The sequence below is a fragment of the Bubalus kerabau genome, chromosome 7, assembly GCF_029407905.1.
Source record: "Bubalus kerabau isolate K-KA32 ecotype Philippines breed swamp buffalo chromosome 7, PCC_UOA_SB_1v2, whole genome shotgun sequence".
Classification (NCBI taxonomy): Eukaryota; Metazoa; Chordata; class Mammalia; order Artiodactyla; family Bovidae; genus Bubalus; species Bubalus kerabau.
In genome coordinates, this window is record NC_073630.1 from 102,380,039 (window position 1) to 102,400,845 (window position 20,807).

Below are 20,807 nucleotides of genomic sequence, written 5' to 3' on the forward strand. Positions count from 1 at the left end.
AAGATCCCTCACAGCAAAAAAAAAAAAAAAATTCTTTACAATTTCTTACTATGTAACTTAGCACAAAACTTAGGAGGTCATTTTGATATTATAGTATCCATCAACATTTAATAAGTACATACCTTCTGACCTAATTAATCTCTTCTTGGGAATCTAACCTAAAGAAACATCTCCACACATATCCAAAAATACAGGAACAGAGATGCCCTTGTTTATAACAGAGAAAAATCAGAAACAGTATAAATGTCCATCAATAGGGGAGTGGTTGAATACATTACGGTATCCATAGTATGGATGACTGTTGTACTAAAAGAAAATGAGGTAGATTTAAAGGGACTGATGTGTGAAGATGCTCATGATATTTTTTAAGTGACAAAAGCAAGCTGCCTCCAAATACTTATACTATTCAATATGTATGTGTGTGCATGTGTGTGTGCTATATATATAGTACACATGTATATATGCATACATACATGTAACACATACATATACATACACAAAATATTTAGAAGAATATATATCAAATTGTTATGAAATTTACAGAAAATGTCTAGAAAGTGCTACTGCTATTCTTGGTAGGATATCAAGATTTGTATGATTGCTGGGGGAGTCGAGCATAAAGAAGGGAGGATCATCTTTTCCTCCATGTATTTCTACAGTATTCTAAATTACTTGCAATTCAAGACATTTTTCAACTTTTAAAAATTGAAGTAGTTTAACAGTTTGTAAGATAAGATTATTATTATTAATATGAAATTGCAAATCTAATTTAGAGTTACAGAAAATTTCTATTTTTTCCGATGCATTTCCTCAGATTCACAGTCAGAGTCAGGTAAGCTCTTACCCTTAAAAGAAGCTCGTCCCAACTTTGTGATATGAAAATTATTTTGGAACTCTTCTTCGGACCCACACATAGTATCCTTTTGTAGAAGTCCTTTTTCTGTCAAGTATCTAAGTGATTCCATAGTTATTTCCCAGAGACTTTTTTCTTTCAACAAAACCTTCTGCTGAACACCAAAAAATGTACCACTCATAAAACGATATATGTCATCCAGGTTTGTTGCAATCTGAAACAATTCAGGATACCATTAGAGCAGCTTCTCTAATTCAAGGCATCATTTTGAAAGAATAATTCATCAACATGAGGACTCATTTCCAAACCTCAAAGCTATTCAAATAAAAAATCAATATAAAATCTACATAGTTGCATAAAGGTACTTTTATAATAATATTTTAAAATGACAAGAAAAAACAACTGAAGGGAGAATATAGTTATCATATTTATACTCTTAATGAAGACAGCTACACACTTCTGATTCAAAACCTCCTTAGGTTTTTGAGTAATTTTTCACAGTATCTCCAAAGCTGTGCCCTCTGCTCACTCCCCACTAGTTATCACTAATTCCCACTCGGCCTCCTTCAGAAATCCTCCCTCCGTCCCCTTCCAGCCACATGTGAAAATATTCTTTAGCTCTAAAAATTGTATTAAAAAAAACACATATGGAAAACACAACTGAAAGTCTGCACTAAAGCAGGATCTGGCACTACTCTCCCTGACATTTTACCCGAAAATAAACAGCAGTTTTCTACCTCTTTTTGTCTCTTGCATCCCCATCTCCTTCCCTTGTTATTTTGCTGCCTTTTTTTCTCCCCCCAACTCACTGTTTAAAACTCATAATAGCAATGGTGGTATTCAGACGTAGAGCTGACTCGGAGTGAGCAGAACTTACATAGCCAATCTCAGTGAAATCTGCATGTTATACTAAAATACAGTCAATCAATGAGCGTATTTCTGTTTCAATTCCGATGATATTTCAGTGGGAAAACTTAAGTAGAGCTGACTCGGAGTGTGCAGAACTTACATAGCCAATCTCAGTGAAATCTGCATGTTATACTAAAATACAGTCAATCAATGAGCATATTTCTGTTTCAATTCCGATGATATTTCAGTGGGAAAACTTAAGTAGAGCTGACTCGGAGTGTGCAGAACTTACATAGCCAATCTCAGTGAAATCTGCATGTTATACTAAAATACAGTCAATCAATGAGCATATTTCTGTTTCAATTCCGATGATATTTCAGTGGGAAAACTTAAGTAGAGCTGACTCGGAGTGTGCAGAACTTACATAGCCAATCTCAGTGAAATCTGCATGTTATACTAAAATACAGTCAATCAATGAGCGTACTTCTGTTTCAATTCCGATGATATTTCAGTGGGAAAACTTAAGTAGAGCTGACTCGGAGTGTGCAGAACTTACATAGCCAATCTCAGTGAAATCTGCATGTTATACTAAAATACAGTCAATCAATGAGCATACTTCTGTTTCAATTCCGATGATATTTCAGTAGGAAAACTTAAGTAGTAATTTCACAGTAAACCAATTTAAAGGGTAACAAAAAATATTATGGAGCAGGGACATTTCCTATTGCTTTTTCTCCTTTTAATAAAAGTCCATCCTTAACATAATATTCATTCAGGCTAAAACTGCACTTTTAAGATATTCAAGAACTGATACTCAGTTTATAGATTATCAACATACTTAGTTTCTATATTGTTTTTTAACTGAGTCCAGTTACTACTGGGGGTAAACAAACAAACAAACCCCTTTACTTGATCCCTCTAGCTACCATCACATTGTCTTTGTATCCCTCTGTAAATACTTTCAGACATAGTGATTTTAACCCACTGGGATAGCTTCTGTCTCTGGCTTCTCAAAGCTGGGTTCTCCACTGTTGCCCCAACGTGCAAGTTCAGCCATGACCAACTCCAAAGCCAGACCATAATTCAAGTATTTACTGAATGCCAACCACATGCCAGGCACTATGCAAGTCACTGGGATTTGGTGATACAGGAGAATAAACGTGGACCTGTCCCAGGGCTTCATTCCAGGGAGGGTAAAGTTATCAGCCAAAGAAAGTCACTAACAAGAATACAACTACAAACTGATGGGTGCTAGTAAAGGAAAGAAGGGTGTTTCTATAAATAGCATCCAAGACTGCACTGGGCGGTACAGGAAGGCTTCCCCAAGGAAGTGGCGGTGAAGTGAAAGTCTGACGGTGGAGTAGGAGTGGGTGAGGGTGAAACGAGATGGAGAGCTGAGATGAATGAGCCCCAGGCTTGCAGACCACCGCGGTAGGAAGGGCACAGAACATGAGATGCACACAGAAGGACAGGGTGTCTGGAGTGCAGAGTATAAGAGCATGTTGAGCGATGGTAAGGATGCAGAGAGGCGAGGCCAAATCCACATAGTGCTGCTGCTGTTGTTCAGTTGCTCAGTCATGTCTGACTCTGTGTGACCCCATGGACTGCAGCACGCCAGGCTTCGTGATAAGGGCTTCCCAGGTGGCTCGGCAGTAAAGAATCTGCCCGCCAATGCAGGAGATGAGGATCCGATCCCTGTGTCAGGAAGATCCCCTGGAAAAGGAAATGGCAACCCACTCCAGGATTCTTGCCTGGGGAATTCCCTGGATAGAGGAGCCTGGTGGGCTACAGTCCATGGGGTTGCAAACAAGTCGGACACGACTCAGCGACTAAACAAGACCATGATAAGGGATCTGGACTCAATCCTAACAGCAGTGGGAAACAACCACTAACAAATTTTAGGCAGAAAGGGATTTATATTTGGAGAAGATCAATCTATTGAAGAATAATATGGAGGAGCTGTGGGAAGGGAGGGCACAGCTGATGCCAGACCAGCTGGGCGACCATCATAGGGATCTAGGCAGGATCTCAGCACCTGGAAAAGAGCGTGCAAGCAGCCTATGTGACCTCTTTTTGCCTCGGATTCTTTTTTGTGTGAAAGCAGAACTATATTATTTCATTCAAAGGTACAAAAAGATCAGATAAAAACATATCAAGTGTCTAGCAGGGTGTCTGAAACATAGTCGTGAGAAATGATCATTGGAGGCTCCCTGCGTCCCAGGGCGCAACAAGTGTTATGTCTAATTCCTGGAGTTTCCATCTCTTCCACCAAAACCTAGTGTCCCCAAGGATGCCCACCTCCACCCTCCTGCCTCTTGACCTCACCCTGCCCTTCTCGCCTTTCACCCCCATCCCACTGGTTGTTTCTGTCTGGAGGACTTGACTTCTTCAATTCTAACTCCAAAGATTTTTCTGCCTCTCCACCCTGTCTGTAATTCCAGCCTCCTTCCAGAACTAGGGCCCTGTGGTGAAGCCCTACCTCAACGTGCAGGAAGAACCCTGATGGCCTGTTCTTCTCAGCACAGGGCCCAGGAGCCTCGTAAGGGCAGGTTTGGAACAACAGTTGCCTACCGGCTAATCTCCTGAGCTGACTCTGCCTGGTCTTCTTGCTGCTGTACTTCAATTGTTAACACAGAATTTAACTGAAACTGTTGAGCCCTATGGATCTGGCATCGCAGGCCCATAAAACCACACCCTTGTGGCCAAGTCAGTTCCCCCAGGATTCCTGTACCTGACTGCACTGGTCTCAAGTGAAGCCTCAATTCCATTGCCTTGCATGGAGTCCTAACTCATAACATACACGTATTTGTCAGATGTGTATTTTCTTCCCGCCTTTTCACTGCTTAAGTAGCATCTTTTGAAGAGAATTATAAAAATATGAGGTCTATTGAATTTAATTTTTTCTTTCATGATTTATGTTTTTTGTTTTCCTTATCTTTCCCTACCCTAAGGCACTTCTAAATAGATTTCCGTATTGATCTGTAATTTCTTAAAAAAAAAAAAAAAAAAAAAAGAACAAAACCTGTTGAGATTTTGATTGGGATTGCACAGAATTTATAGACCAATGTCAGAAGAAGTAACATCTGAACAAAAGTGAGTGCTCCAATTCATGAAGATGGTATCTCTCTCCATTTCTTTAGGTCTTGTTTAATTTCTCTCAGCAGTGTTTTATAGTTTTTGGTGAGTTTTAAGTGAGAGTAATTTACACAGGGTAACAAGAGACAGAGCTGTGACCGGGACACAGGTATGTGTGACATGAGAGCCCTTGCTTTAAATCACCACAACACTTTGACGATTTCTCCACTGATACGTGACTGTGCTACAAGTCTTCAGTCTAGTATTTAAGCACTCTCTCCCATCCTCTCCAACAATGGCACGCAGTCTGGCCCAACTTTTTCCACCCAACTTTATACTCTTAGGTTATCTTCAGCCTTCCTCTATAGCTACAATATCCAGTCTATTGACTGTTATTCCACATCATCTTAAGGTTTCTCATCTTTCAATTTAAGTACCTGGAATGGCTTATTCCTTCCCTCTGTTTATCTAAAACCTCTATCTCCTTCAATACTCAGGACTAATTCCTCTTCTTTTCTGTAGCCTTTGGCTCTTATAAAATGCCAGGGGATAAAATATTACACCATTCATCTGCAAGGCAACCAAAATGGTCTCATGATATCTTTTACTTATCAATTACCTTTTGAACTTTCACTTACACCAATTTGGGATAATAAAGGTAGGCTATATGATAGATTAAGAGTCCTGGTTTTTAGTTAGATAAAGCTGAATTCAAACCCTGGCTTTACCAGTTTGGGACTGAGGGACCGTGGGCACAAGAGAATAAGCCTAAAAAAGAGGTTTTACTTAAGAATAACCTGAAGAAAGAGAGTCAATTTCTAATCTTAGGGAAAAGAGTGTTTTCCCATTGTGCCCCACCCAACTTTTTTTTTTTTTTTTTAATTTTCTGCCTGATAAAGGCTATACTGACTTCACAAATGTTTATTATAGTCAGAGGACTTACAGGGGATCTTTTCTTACCAAGGCAGAGATGCTGGATTATCTGACATCAGGACCCATGCTTCTAAGGCTCCTTTATCCCCCACAGTATCCACCAAAGTCTCTTACTTGTAATGGATAACCCAGTAATTATTTGTTCCATACAATTCAAAGGATTAAAAATCCACATATAAATCCAGTTTCAGATTTATCATGTCACAGACTGCACATTTTCACATTATATGGAAGTAAACATTTTTTTCAACTTTCTTTACAGTTTTCAAAACTTTTCAACTGCCACTGTCTCAAATAATAGCAATAAGATATAAAAATATTAAAAAAAAATACCTTCAAACCAATCAAAGAAAGAAACAAAGTTTGGATTCCCTTGGTGAATTCCTCAACAAGATGGCTATAGCAGTTTTCCAATGGTTTGCTTATTAACTCCAATACCTACAAGAGTTAAAGCAATACTATGTTTCACATTATTATAACAAATAAATTGTGTTCCATATAAAATTTTATAATTTGCATAGATCTTGTGGAGGTTGGGAGACAGAAAAAACAGAGAGACAAAAAAATAAGAATTTAGCAGGTATCCACATGAACATGGAAGAAGATAGGGGAAATACTTTTCAGTGAAACACAGAACTATTCAAGCTACTCTTTCTAATGCTTAATCACAGAGAAGAAGGAAACATTATTCAAAGGAATATTAATAATTAATTTTTAAAAGATGATATCAAAGGGCGAAATTAAAGACTGAGAAAAGACAACAAAACAACCAACTAGCAACCAGATTATTACCTGTTGCTTGTCTCTTTCTTGCAATATAAGGATACTCTCCCCAACAGAATCTATTCCAGCACGGCCAGCTCTGCCAATCATCTGTTTATACTGATTCCTCTTTAAAAATTCCTTAGCGACGTAGGGTGCTCTTAGTATAACTCTATGGAATTGATAAAATTAATTACAAGTGGTATTAGATCTATACCATTAGCATCTATTTTTATTTTTTTTAATTTTATTTTATTTTTAAACTTTACATAATTGTATTAGTTTTGCCAAATATCAAAATGAATCCGCCACAGGTATACATGTGTTCCCCATCCTGAACCCTCTTCCCTCCTCCCTCCCCATTCCATCCCTCTGGGTCATCCCAGTGCACCAGCCCCAAGCATCCAGTATCGTGCATCGAACCTGGACTGGCAACTCGTTTCATACATGATATTTTACATGTTTCAATGCCATTCTCCCAAATCTTCCCACCCTCTCCCTCTCTCTCAGAGTCCATAAGACTGTTCTATACATCAGTGTCTCTTTTGCTGTCTCGAACACAGGGTTATTGTTACCATCTTTCTAAATTCCATATATATGCGTTAGTATACTGTATTGGTGTTTTTCTTTCTGGCTTACTTCACTCTGTATAATAGGCTCCAGTTTCATCCACCTCATTAGAACTGATTCAAATGTATTCTTTTTAATGGCTGAGTAATACTCTATTGTGTATATGTACCACAGCTTTCTTATCCATTCATCTGCTGATGGACATCTAGGTTGCTTCCATGTCCTGGCTATTATAAACAGTGCTGCGATGAACATTGGGGTACACACGTGCATCTATTTTTAAATGCTTCATTTCATTATTTTTATATGATATTCAATTTAGTGACATATTAACTCCAAATAATACATAACTACTACTTACCAGTAATCTATGTTATGATGTCCTAGGTTCTTTATGTACATTATCTGTAATCTTACAAAATTTGTGGTGATAATATTCTTATGTACTTTAATTTTCCTTTACAAAGTGGTTGACTGAAGCACAGATAAATAGCTTATAAAAACCAACAAGATTAGTAATTAACAGAACCATAATTTGAGCTTAAGTCTGCTTAGCTGCAAAGCTTATGATCAATCCACTATAGCAATAATCTCCAAAGGTTTTTGATTTGATACTCCATAAATGAAAAATCTGAGCACAGGCCACTAACATATGCATATTTATTTATGAATTTCTATTGTCAACTACATAAAATTGCAGATTTCAACTGTTTTTGACCTACAACATGGTGATTTCAATCCTCTTTATATATACAGACGTCTATTGCCAGCTTTCCTGTTCAAAGGTAAGAGAAAACCTGTGCTATTTACCTAAACTATTCAACCAACTCCTTTATTTATAAATCTCAATGGACAGACAAGATTATTGAATACATGAAGAAAACAAATGACACAGAAGAAAAACAATGAGAACATATAGAATATACATCTGACAGAGACAGATAATACAGGGAACAGAAAAGAACTTTAAAAAATTGAATTAGTATGCACAGAAAATTCTGGAGGGTACTGTATTTATAGAAGAACAGAGTACTATAAAGAAAGAACAATAGAGGGAGGAGCCAAGATGGCGGAGGAGTAGGACGGGGAGAACACTTTCTCCCCCACAAATTCATCAAAAGAGCATTTAAACATCGAGTAAATTCCACAAAACAACTTCCGAATGCCGGCAGAGGACATCAGGCACCCAGAAAAGCAGCCCAACTCTTCGAAAGGAGGTAGGGAAAAAATATAAAAGACAAAAAAAGAGACAAAAGAGGGAGGGACGGAGTTCCGTCCCGGGAAGGGAGTCTTAAAAAGAGAGAAGTTTCCAAACACCAGGAAACCCTCTCACTGCCGAATCTGTGCCGAGCTTTGGAAGCACAGAGGGCAACATAAAAGGGAGGGGAAAAAAAAAAAAATAAACAATTAAAAATCGCGGATTGTGAGCCCTACGGGAACTCCCCTAGCGGAGAAGCAGCGCAGATGCCTGCACACGGCATTAGCAAGCGGGGGCTGGGCAGGGAAGTGCGGCACGGGCTGTGTCCCTTAGAGTAAGAATCGGGCCGAATGTCCTGAGCGCTATCTGAGCGAAATAATTTGGGCTAGCAAACCAGACTGTGGGATATCTACCACGCGAAAAGCCAGCCCTAACCTAAGACACCGCCAGGCCCGCGCACAGAACAAAGGACTGAACAGAGATAGCCGGCTGCAGACCTCCCCCTCCGGTGACAGGCAACCAGAGCCGGAAGGGGGCAATCGCAGCCCCAGAGAGACACTATCTATAAAACTGTAAGCAGGCTTCTTTGCTAACTAAAACTTCTTGGGGGTCTGGACGGTCAACATCTGCCTGAGAAGGTGCGCCGGTTTTACACCCAGATAACCGAGTGGCGGGGAGGCGATAAGTCGCAGCATTGGCGCCCGCCAAGCACCTCATCGCCTGAGCTGCTCGACCTGGGAAGAACACAAAACGCAGGCCCAACCGAGTCTGCGCCTCTGAGGACTACCCGAGTGCCTGAACCTGAGCGGCTTGGACCTGGGAGCTCAGTCCAGGGCCGGCCTCTGATTGTTCCCGGCGGAACAACCTAGAGCCCAAGCAGTGTGGGCAGGGAGGTTACACGCGCCGTGAGCGGGGGCAGACCCAGTGTGGCCGAGGCACTTCGAGCGCACGCCAGTGTTATCTGTTTGCAGCATCCCTCCCTCCCTCCCCACAGCGCGGCTGAACAAGTGAGCCTAAATTAAAAAAAAAAAAAAAAAAAAATAGGGTCCTCCACCGTCCCCTTTGTGTCAGGGCGGGAACCAGACACTGAAGAGACCAGCAAACAGAAGAAGCTCTAACAGAGGGAAACGCCTTGGAAGCTACAGGCCATAGATTAAAACCCTGTGGTTACTACGGATTACATAGGAAGGGGCCTATAGATCTTGAGAAATATAAGTCGGACTAAGGAACTGCCAAAAATGAACTGAACCCACAATACTCACAACAAAACCAGAGAAAGACCTAGATATATTTTTACTATTTTTACGATCAATCTTTCTTTCTTTCTTTTTTTTTTTTTTTTAATTAAAAAAAATTTTTTTAAGTCCTCTATTGTCCTTTAATTTTCACTTTTATAACTATTACTTTGCAAAAAAAAAAAAAAAGACCCTATTTTTTTTTTTCTTCTTCAGCAAACTTCATATATATATTTTATAATTTTTTGACCGTGTTTTTTTTTTTTTTTTTTTCTTTTTTCTTTTTCTTCTTTTCTTTAACATTGCATTTTTGAAATTCCAAACTCTACTCTAGATTTTTAATTTTAGCCTTTTGATATATGTTATCAATTTTGTACCTATAGTTTTTTTCATAATTGCTGTGACTTTTTTTTTTCCTCTGTTTCTTTCTCTTCTTCTTTTATATAACATCGTATATCTGCAATTCCAAACTCTACTCAAGATTTTTAATTTATGCTTTTTGGTATTTGATATCAATTTTGTACCTGTATTTTCTTTATAATTTTTGCGACATTGTTTTTGTTGGTTTGTTTGTTTTCTCTCTTTATTTTTCTTCTTCTTCTTCTTTTTTTTTTTTTTTTTTTTTAACGTTGTATTTTTGAAATTCCAAACTCTACTCTGGATTTTTAATTTTTGCTGTCTGGTATTAGTTATCAATTTTGTACCTGTAGTTTCTTTATTACTTTCACGACCTTGTTTGTTTTTCTTTGTTCGTTTTTTCTCTCTTTCTTTTCCTTCTCCTTTTCATTAACATCGCATTTTTGAAATTCCAAACTCTACTCTAATTTCTAATTTTTGTTTTTATGTATTTGTTACCAATTTTGTACCTTTAAGAACCCAATCTTCAGGACCCATTTTTCACTAGTGTACGAGATTACTGGCTTGACTGCTCTCTCTCCCTTTGGACTCTCCATTTTCTCCACCAGGTCACCTGTATCTCCTCCCTAACCCCTCTCTACTCTACCCAACTCTGTGAATTTCTGTGTGTTCCAGACGGTGGAGAACACTTAAGGAACTGATTACTGGCTGGATCTGTCTCCCGCCTTTTCATTTCCCCCTTTTATCCTTCTGGCCACCTCTGTCTCCTGCCTCCTTCTTCTCTTCCCTGTATAACTCCGTGAACATCTCTGAGTGGTCCAGTTGTGGAGTGCACATAAGGAAGTGACTACTGGCTAGCCCACTCTCTCCACTATTGATTCCACCTCATCTCATTTGGGTCACCTCTAACTCCCTCCTCCCTCTTCTCTTCTCCATGTAACGCTGTGAACCTCTCTGAGTGACCCTCACAGTAGAGAAACTTTTCATCTTTAACGTAGATGTTTTATCAGTGGTGCTGTATAGAAGGAGAAGTTTTGAAACTACTGTAAAATTAAGACCGATAACTGGAAGTAGGAGGCTTAAGTCCAATCCCTGACTCCAGGGAACTCCTGACTCCAAGGAACATTAATTGACAGGAGCTCATCAAACGCCTCCATACCGACACTGAAACCAAGCACCACACAAGGGCCAACAAGTTCCAGGGAAAGACATAACAAGCAAATTCTCCAGCAACAAAGGAACACAGCCCTGAGCTTCAAGATACAGGCTGCCCAAAGTCACCCCAAAACCATAGACATCTCATAACTCATTACTGGACATTTCATTACACTCCAGAGAGAAGAAATACAGCTCCATCCACCAGAACATCGACACAAGCTTCCCTAACCAGGAAACCTTGACAAGCCACCTGTACAAACCCACACACAGCGAGGAAACGCCACAATAAAGAGAACTCCACAAACTGCCAGAATACAGAAAGGACACCCCAAACTCAGCAATTTAAACAAGATGAAGAGACAGAGGAATAGCCAGCAGATAAAGGAACAGGATAAATGCCCACCAAACCAAACCAAAGAGGAAGAGATAGGGAATCTACCTGATAAAGAATTCCGAATAATGATAGTGAAATTGATCCAAAATCTTGAAATTAAAATGGAATCACAGATAAATAGCCTGGAGGCAAGGATTGAGAAGATGCAAGAAAGGTTTAACAAGGACTTAGAAGAAATAAAAAAGAGTCAATATATAATGAATAATGCAATAAGTGAAATTAAAAACACTCTGGAGGCAACAAATAGTAGAATAACAGAGGCAGAAGATAGGATTAGTGAATTAGAAGATAGAATGGTAGAAATAAATGAATCAGAGAGGATAAAAGAAAAACGAATTAAAAGAAATGAGGACAATCTCAGAGACCTCCAGGACAATATTAAACGCTACAACATTCGAATCATAGGGGTCCCAGAAGAAGAAGACAAAAAGAAAGACCATGAGAAAATACTTGAGGAGATAATAGTTGAAAACTTCCCTAAAATGGGGAAGGAAATAATCACCCAAGTCCAAGAAACCCAGAGAGTCCCAAATAGGATAAACCCAAGGCGAAACACCCCAAGACACATAGTAATCAAATTAACAAAGATCAAACACAAAGAACAAATATTAAAAGCAGCAAGGGAAAAACAACAAATAACACACAAGGGAATTCCCATAAGGATAACAGCTGATCTTTCAATAGAAACTCTTCAAGCCAGGAGGGAATGGCAAGACATACTTAAAATGATGAAAGAAAATAATCTACAGCCCAGATTATTGTACCCAGCAAGGATCTCATTCAAGTATGAAGGAGAAATCAAAAGCTTTTCAGACAAGCAAAAGCTGAGAGAATTCTGCACCACCAAACCAGCTCTCCAACAAATACTAAAGGATATTCTCTAGACAGGAAACACAAAAATTGTGTATAAATTCGAACCCAAAACAATAAAGTAAATGGCAACGGGGTCATACTTATCAGTAATTACCTTAAACGTAAATGGGTTGAATGCCCCAACCAAAAGACAAAGACTGGCTGAATGGATACAAAAACAAGACCCCTGCATATGTTGTCTACAAGAGACCCACCTCAAAACAGGGGACACATACAGACTGAAAGTGAAGGGCTGGAAAAAGATTTTCCATGCGAATAGGGACCAAAAGAAAGCAGGAGTAGCAATACTCATATCAGATAAAATAGACTTTAAAACAAAGACTGTGAAAAGAGACAAAGATGGTCACTACATAATGATCAAAGGATCAATCCAAGAAGAAGATATAACAATTATAAATATATATGCACCCAACACGGGAGCACCGCAGTATGTAAGACAAATGCTAACAAGTATGAAAGAAGAAATTAACAATAACACAATAATAGTGGGAGACTTTAATACCCCACTCACACCTATGGATAGATCAACTAAACAGAAAATTAACAAGGAAACACAAACTTTAAATGATACAATAGACCAGTTAGACCTAATTGATATCTATAGGACATTTCATCCCAAAACAATGAATTTCACCTTCTTCTCAAGCGCACATGGAACCTTCTCCAGGATAGATCACATCCTGGGCCATAAAGCTAGCCTTGGTAAATTCAAAAAAATAGAAATCATTCCAAGCATCTTTTCTGACCACAATGCAGTAAGATTAGATCTCAATTACAGGAGAAAAACTATTAAAAAATCCAACATATGGAGGCTGAACAACACGCTGCTGAATAACCAACAAATCACAGAAGAAATCAAAAAAGAAATCAAAATTTGCATGGAAACGAATGAAAATGAAAACACAACAACCCAAAACCTGTGGGACACGGTAAAAGCAGTCCTAAGGGGAAAGTTCATAGCAATACAGGCACACCTCAAGAAACAAGAAAAAAGTCAAATAAATAACCTAACTCTACACCTAAAGCAACTAGAAAAGGAAGAAATGAAGAACCCCAGGGTTAGTAGAAGGAAAGAAATCTTAAAAATTAGAGCAGAAATAAATGCAAAAGAAACAAAAGAGACCATAGCAAAAATCAACAAAACCAAAAGCTGGTTCTTTGAAAGGATAAATAAAATTGACAAACCATTAGCCAGACTCATCAAGAAACAAAGGGAGAAAAATCAAATCAATAAAATTAGAAATGAAAATGGAGAGATCACAACAGACAACACAGAAATACAAAGGATCATAAGAGACTACTATCAACAATTATATGCCAATAAAATGGACAACGAGGAAGAAATGGACAAATTCTTAGAAAAGTACAACTTTCCAAAACTCGATCAGGAAGAAATAGAAAATCTTAACAGACCCATCACAAGCACGGAAATTGAAACTGTAATCAAAAATCTTCCAGCAAACAAAAGCCCAGGTCCAGACGGCTTCACAGCTGAATTCTACCAAAAATTTAGAGAAGAGCTAACACCTATCCTGCTCAAACTCTTCCAGAAAATTGCAGAGGATGGTAAACTTCCAAACTCATTCTATGAGGCCACCATCACCCTAATACCAAAACCTGACAAAGATCCCACAAAAAAAGAAAACTACAGGCCAATATCACTGATGAACATAGATGCAAAAATCCTTAACAAAATTCTAGCAATCAGAATCCAACAACACATTAAAAAGATCATACACCATGACCAAGTGGGCTTTATCCCAGGGATGCAAGGATTCTTCAATATCCGCAAATCAATCAATGTAATACACCACATTAACAAATTGAAAAATAAAAACCATATGATTATCTCAATAGATGCAGAGAAAGCCTTTGACAAAATTCAACATCCATTTATGATCAAAACTCTCCAGAAAGCAGGAATAGAAGGAACCTACCTCAACATAATCAAAGCTATATATGACAAACCCACAGCAAACATTATCCTCAATGGTGAAAAATTGAAAGCATTTCCTCTAAAGTCAGGAACAAGACAAGGGTGCCCACTTTCACCATTACTATTCAACATAGTTTTGGAAGTTTTGGCCACAGCAATCAGAGCAGAAAAAGAAATAAAAGGAATCCAAATTGGAAAAGAAGAAGTAAAGCTCTCACTGTTTGCAGATGACATGATCCTCTACATAGAAAACCCTAAAGACTCCACCAGAAAATTACTAGAACTAATCAATGACTATAGTAAAGTTGCAGGATATAAAATCAACACACAGAAATCCCTTGCATTCCTATACACTAATAATGAGAAAACAGAAAGAGAAATTAAGGAAACAATTCCATTCACCATTGCAACGGAAAGAATAAAATACTTAGGAATATATCTACCTAAAGAATCTAAAGACCTATATATAGAAAACTATAAAACACTGGTGAAAGAAATCAAAGAGGACACTAACAGATGGAGAAATATACCATGTTCATGGATTGGAAGAATCAATGTAGTGAAAATGAGTATACTACCCAAAGCAATCTATAGATTCAATGCAATCCCTATCAAGCTACCAACAGCATTCTTCACAGAGCTAGAACAAATAATTTCACAATTTGTATGGAAAAACAAAAAACCTCGAATAGCCAAAGCGATCTTGAGAAAGAAGAATGGAACTGGAGGAATCAACCTACCTGACTTCAGGCTCTACTACAAAGCCACAGTTATCAAGACAGTATGGTACTGGCACAAAGACAGAAATATAGATCAATGGAACAAAATAGAAAGCCCAGAGATAAATCCACGCACATATGGACACCTTATCTTCGACAAAGGAGGCAAGAATATACAATGGATTAAAGACAATCTCTTTAACAAGTGGTGCTGGGAACTCTGGTCAACCACTTGTAAAAGAATGAAACTAGAACACTTTCTAACACCATACACAAAAATAAACTCAAAATGGATTAAAGATCTAAACGTAAGACCAGAAACTATAAAACTCCTAGAGGAGAACATAGGCAAAACACTCTCTGACATACATCACAGCAGGATCCTCTATGACCCACCTCCCAGAATATTGGAAATAAAAGCAAAAATAAACAAATGGGACCTAATTAACCTTAAAAGCTTCTGCACATCAAAGGAAACTATGAGCAAGGTGAAAAGACAGCCTTCAGAATGGGAGAAGATAATAGCAAATGAAGCAACTGACAAACAACTAATCTCGAGAATATACAAGCAACTCCTACAGCTCAACTCCAGAAAAATAAATGACCCAATCAAAAAATGGGCCAAAGAACTAAATAGACATTTCTCCAAAGAAGACATAAAGATGGCTAACAAACACATGAAAAGATGCTCAACATCACTCATTATCAGAGAAATGCAAATCAAAACCACTATGAGGTACCATTTCACACCAGTCAGAATGGCTGCAATCCAAAAGTCTACAAGTAATAAATGCTGGAGAGGGTGTGGAGAAAAGGGAACCCTCTTACACTGTTGGTGGGAATGCAAACTAGTACAGCCACTATGGAGAACAGTGTGGAGATTCCTTAAAAAACTGGAAATAGACATGCCTTATGATCCAGCAATCCCACTGCTGGGCATACACACTGAGAAAACCAGAAGGGAAAGAGACACGAGTACCCCAATGTTCATCGCAGCACTGTTTATAATAGCCAGGACATGGAAGCAACCTAGATGTCCATCAGCAGATGAATGGATAAGAAAGCTGTGGTACATATACACAATGGAGTATTATTCAGCCATTAAAAAGAATACATTTGAATCAGTTCTAATGAGGTGGATGAAACTGGAGCCTATTATACAGAGTGAAGTAAGCCAGAAAGAAAAACACCAATACAGTATACTAACACATATATATGGAATTTAGAAAGATGGTAACAATAACCCTGTGTACGAGACAGCAAAAGAGACACTGATGTATAGAACAGTCTTATGGACTCTGTGGGAGAGGGAGAGGGTGGGAAGATTTGGGAGAATGGCATTGAAACATGTAAATATCATGTATGAAATGAGTTGCCAGTCCAGGTTCGATGCACGATACTGGATGCTTGGGGCTGGTGCACTGGGACGACCCAGAGGGATGGAATGGGGAGGGAGGAGGGAGGAGGGTTCAGGATGGGGAACACATGTATACCTGTGGCGGATTCATTTTGATATTTGGCAAATCTAATACAGTTATGTAAAGTTTAAAAATAAAATAAAATTAAAAAAAAAAAAAAAAAAAAAAAAAAAGAAAGAACAATAAAAGAAGAGAATTCTTAGAAATAAAAAATTAATTCATTTAAACAATTCAACTGAAGAACTGAATAATGAATGAATATAGTTAGTGGGATATAATTAAAAACTGATTTTGTAATATAGAAAGTAAAGCAGTTACATAACTCATATAGACTGAAAAACGTGTAAGACAAGTTATGAGAAATGAATGACCAATTTAATTGTCTAACTGAAGTTATAAAAGCAGAGAAACAGAGAAAATGGAAGGAAAGAAACAATATAAGAAATAACTGAAAATAATTACTCTAAGATGAAGAAAGGCATAAAACTTTAGACTGAACACGTACCCAATGGCTAAGCTCTATGAATCAGAAGTAGCTAGGGACTTTTTGGTGGTCCAGTGGTAAAGAATCTGCCTGCCAAGGCAGGAGACACAAGAGATGTGGCTTAACCCCTGAATCAGGAAGATCTCCTGGAGGAGGAAACGACAACCCACTCTGGTATCCTTGCCTGGGAAATCCCAAGGATAGAGGAGTCTGGTAGGCTACAGTCCACGTGGTTGTGAAGAATTGGATGCAACTGAGCAAACACATTACAAAATGTTGAGGTAAAGGAGTACGTCAAGGCTGTATATTGTCACCCTGCTTATTTAACTTATATGCAGAATTAATCATGAGAAATGCTGGGGTGGAAGAAGCACAAGCTGGAATCAAGATTGCCGGGAGAAATATCAATAACTTCAGATATGCTGATGACACCACCCTTATGGCAGAAAGTGAAGAAGAACTAAAGAGCCTCTTGATGAAAGTGAAAGAGGAGAGTGAAAAAGTTGGCTTAAAGCTCAACATTCAGAAAATGAAGATCATGGCATCTGGTCCTATCACTTCATGGCAAATAGATAGGGAAACAGTGGAAACAGTGGCTGACTTTATTTTGTTGGGCTCCAAAATCAGTGCAGATGGTGATTGAAGCCATGAAATTAAAAGACGCTTACTCCTTGGAAGGAAAATTATGACCAACCTAGACAGCATATTAAAAAGCAGAGACATTACTTTGCCAGCAAAGGTCCGTCTAGTCAAGGCTATGGTTTTTCCACTGGTCATGTATGAATGTGAGAGTTGGACTATAAAGAAAGCTAAGTGCCGAAGAATTGATGCTTTTGAACTGTGGTGTTGGAGAAGACTCTTGAGAGTCCCTTGAACTGCAAGGAGATCCAACCAGTCCATCCTAAAGGAGATCAGTCCTGGGCGTTCATTGGTAGGACTGATGCTAAAGCTGAAACTCCAATACTTTGGCCATCTGATGCGAAGAGCTGACTCATTTGAAAAGACCCTGATGCTGGGAAAGACTGAAGGCAGGAGGAAAGGGGGACGACAGAGGATGAGATGGTTGGATGGCATCACTGACTCAATGGACATGGGTTTGGGTGGATTCCAGGAGTTGGTGATGGACAGGGAGGCCTGGTGTGTTGCGGTTCATGGACACAACTGAGGAACTGAACTGAACTGAGGTTAAAGAGAAAAGCCTACAAGCTTCTGGAGAGGGAAAACAGCAAGCCTATGTAAAAACGAAAATGTCCACCACTAGTTCCTTAAAGACATAGAAGAATACTACAAAGGCTCCTAAGGGAAAACACAGAACCTAGAATTTTGTTTGCTGCGAGGTGTTCAAGTGTGAGGCTAAACTAAAGATAGCTTCAACTATGCAAAGGTTCAAAAATTTTTATTTCCAATGCATCATCTAAAAATTACCCAAAGATGGCAAAATAAAAAATGGATCACAGAAGGCAGATGTTTGATACAAGGGGCAGTGGTAGGCAAAACAAAACAAAAAACCCACACAAGTATGATTTATTGGTAAGTTTAAATAATTATTGATTATAAGATGAGGGAAGTTGTTTGGTAGAAACCAACACAACACTGTAACGCAATTGTCCTTCAATTAAAGATAAATAAATTTTTTTTAAATGAGAGAAATTAAAAATACAGATCTAACATTTTAGGTAACTGCAACAATACACAAGACAGAGTAGAAAAAATATACAAATGCTAAGACTCTTGTAATGTTGAGCAGAGGATACAGTTATCAATTCTAAAATCATAGAAAAACACATTTGATTACCACTTTTTAAGAGTAACCATTGCTAACAAGAGAAATAAAATATGTAACTTTCTTTTTTATTTCAACAATTGTTTGAAAAAATGGAATACTTCCTAAGTGACAGAGTTTGAAAACAAAAGAATAGAAAAAGATATAGTTGGCAAAAAAAAATACAGTTCTAGTGTTCAAAATAAAGTCATTCTGAGGAAAACAAGGACTTATTCTATTGATAAAAGGTGTAATTCAGCCATAGGATATTTGGAGTAAACTTTTATATACCTAAATAGTTGTAAAATACAAAGCAAAAAATTGTAAAAATGTAAAGAGGAGAAGTTGATAACTCCATAATTACAGTAGAAAACTAACATATGTCTCTGGAACTGATAGATCAAAGAATCACAGAGAAAACAGAGGAGCTGATAACATGACTAATAACTGTGATCTCATTGAGATACATAAAAGTGCACACCCAACATAAAATATATAGTTTAAAGCTCTTGGATGATTTATAAAAATTGACCATTTATTTGAAAAAAAAAAAAAAAAAAAAAGTTACAAATTTTAGCATCATCAATAACTAAGAGTGGAAATCAACTCCACAGAGAAGCCCACAGCTTTGGTAATAACTAAAAAGGTAAACAAGGATCTGCTGCTGCTGCTAAGTCACTTCAGTCGTGTCCGACTCTGTGTAACCCCATAGACAGCAACCCACCAGTGTCCCCCGTCCCTGGGATTCTCCAGGCAAGAACACTGGAGTGGGGTGCCATCTCCTTCTCCAATACATGAAAGTGAAAAGTGAAAGTGAAGTTGCTCAGTCGTGTCCGGCTCTTAGCGACCCCATGGACTGCAGCCTACCAGGCTCCTCCCCCCATGGGATTTTCCAGGCAAGAGTACTGGAGTGGGGTGCCATTGCCTTCTCCAAGGATCTACTCTGAAAAAAAAAAAAGATACTATTAATAGACTCAAAAGTCTTCACAGATGAGTTCTCTAAGGTGTCAAGGAAATCTCTATGTTAAATAAACTTTTTCAGATTAAAAAAGAAAATGGTCAAAAGCTTGCCAACTGTTTCTACATAACTAGAATAATAAACCCTAATATCAAAACCAGGTAAGGAGAGGACTAAAGAAAGAAGGAATAATACTAGCAAGAGATCTAGTAAGGGAATTCCCTGGTGGTCCAGTGGTTAAGAATCTGTCTTCCAATGCAGGGGACACAGGTTTGATCCCTGGCTGGAGAACTAAGATCCCACCTGCCGTGGGGCAATGAAACCTGCTCACAACTAGAGAGAAGCCCACGTGCTGCAACAAAGAGGCCATGAGGGGCAAGTAAGACTAGACACGGCCAAATATAAATTTAAAAAGAGAGAGATCGAGATCTACTAATGCCATTTTTCATTAAGATATTAAAGGAAATAAACCAAACAATCAACTCAGCAAATGCTGAAGAAAACATTTGATAAATCTACATTCATTACTGAGAAAGAATAAAACAATTAAAAAAAAACAAACCTGTTGGCAAGCTGGGAACTGAAAAGTTTGGAGCCTGAGTGACAATAACTTGTATCTTACCTTCTCGCTGGTAGGTTAACACCTGCTGCGAGGGTGGATGTGCAGGTGAACAGGCAGAGGACCCCTGTGGAGTAGGCCTCCTCCAAGAGCTTCCTTTCATCGCTGGTTAAGCCACTATGGTGATAAGCAACTCCAAATGGGATGGTGTGCTTTAACACGCGACACAAGTTGCCACCACTGACATTCTTCAAGTTCTTAATCACCTCCTGTTTTTCTTTCTCTTTGTGCTTCAGGTATTCCCTAGGGAAAAGATCTGTTGGAACCCTTGATCTTATAGGGAAGGAGCACCTACCATTTTAATTTTAGTAGCTACATGTAAACATTCTCCTTTTAAAATCGTGTTACTTTTATTGACCTAAATACATAAAACGTTCTTAGAATTGTAATTCTGATTTTGTTAACAGGCAGTTTCTCTCAGCCTATATGGGGATCACAAAGTCCTATGAAAAATCTGCTTAAAGCTAAGGGAAAAAACAGATATTCACATTAATACAACACTTTGCATATAATTTCAGAGGGTTTCTGTACTTCCTGAGGTTCAATCCTGTACTTCCTATGAATTCATGAATGCTGGGTTCAAACACCTGCTCTAGAAGTTACAATTTTTTTTTTCACAAGAAAATACATCTTCAGTGAAGATGAACTGCTTTG

The 20,807-nt window shown here is 38.3% G+C and overlaps 1 protein-coding gene across 6 annotated transcripts in view; it reads right to left on the bottom strand.

Annotated features, from left to right (window-relative positions):
- Positions 1-20,807, bottom strand: part of HELQ (helicase, POLQ like) — a 49,466-nt gene that overhangs the window by 10,830 nt on the left and 17,829 nt on the right. For 5 of the 6 annotated variants that reach the window (XM_055588964.1, XM_055588963.1, XM_055588962.1 and 2 more), the window contains 4 exons: positions 20,157-20,396; positions 6,503-6,644; positions 6,044-6,148; positions 845-1,067 (listed from right to left, as the gene is read on the bottom strand). In XM_055588964.1, the coding sequence (XP_055444939.1) occupies positions 845-1,067; positions 6,044-6,148; positions 6,503-6,644; positions 20,157-20,396 (710 nt within the window). The remainder of the gene's footprint in view (positions 1-844; positions 1,068-6,043; positions 6,149-6,502; positions 6,645-20,156; positions 20,397-20,807) is intronic. The other variant, XM_055588965.1, reaches the window with a different exon arrangement.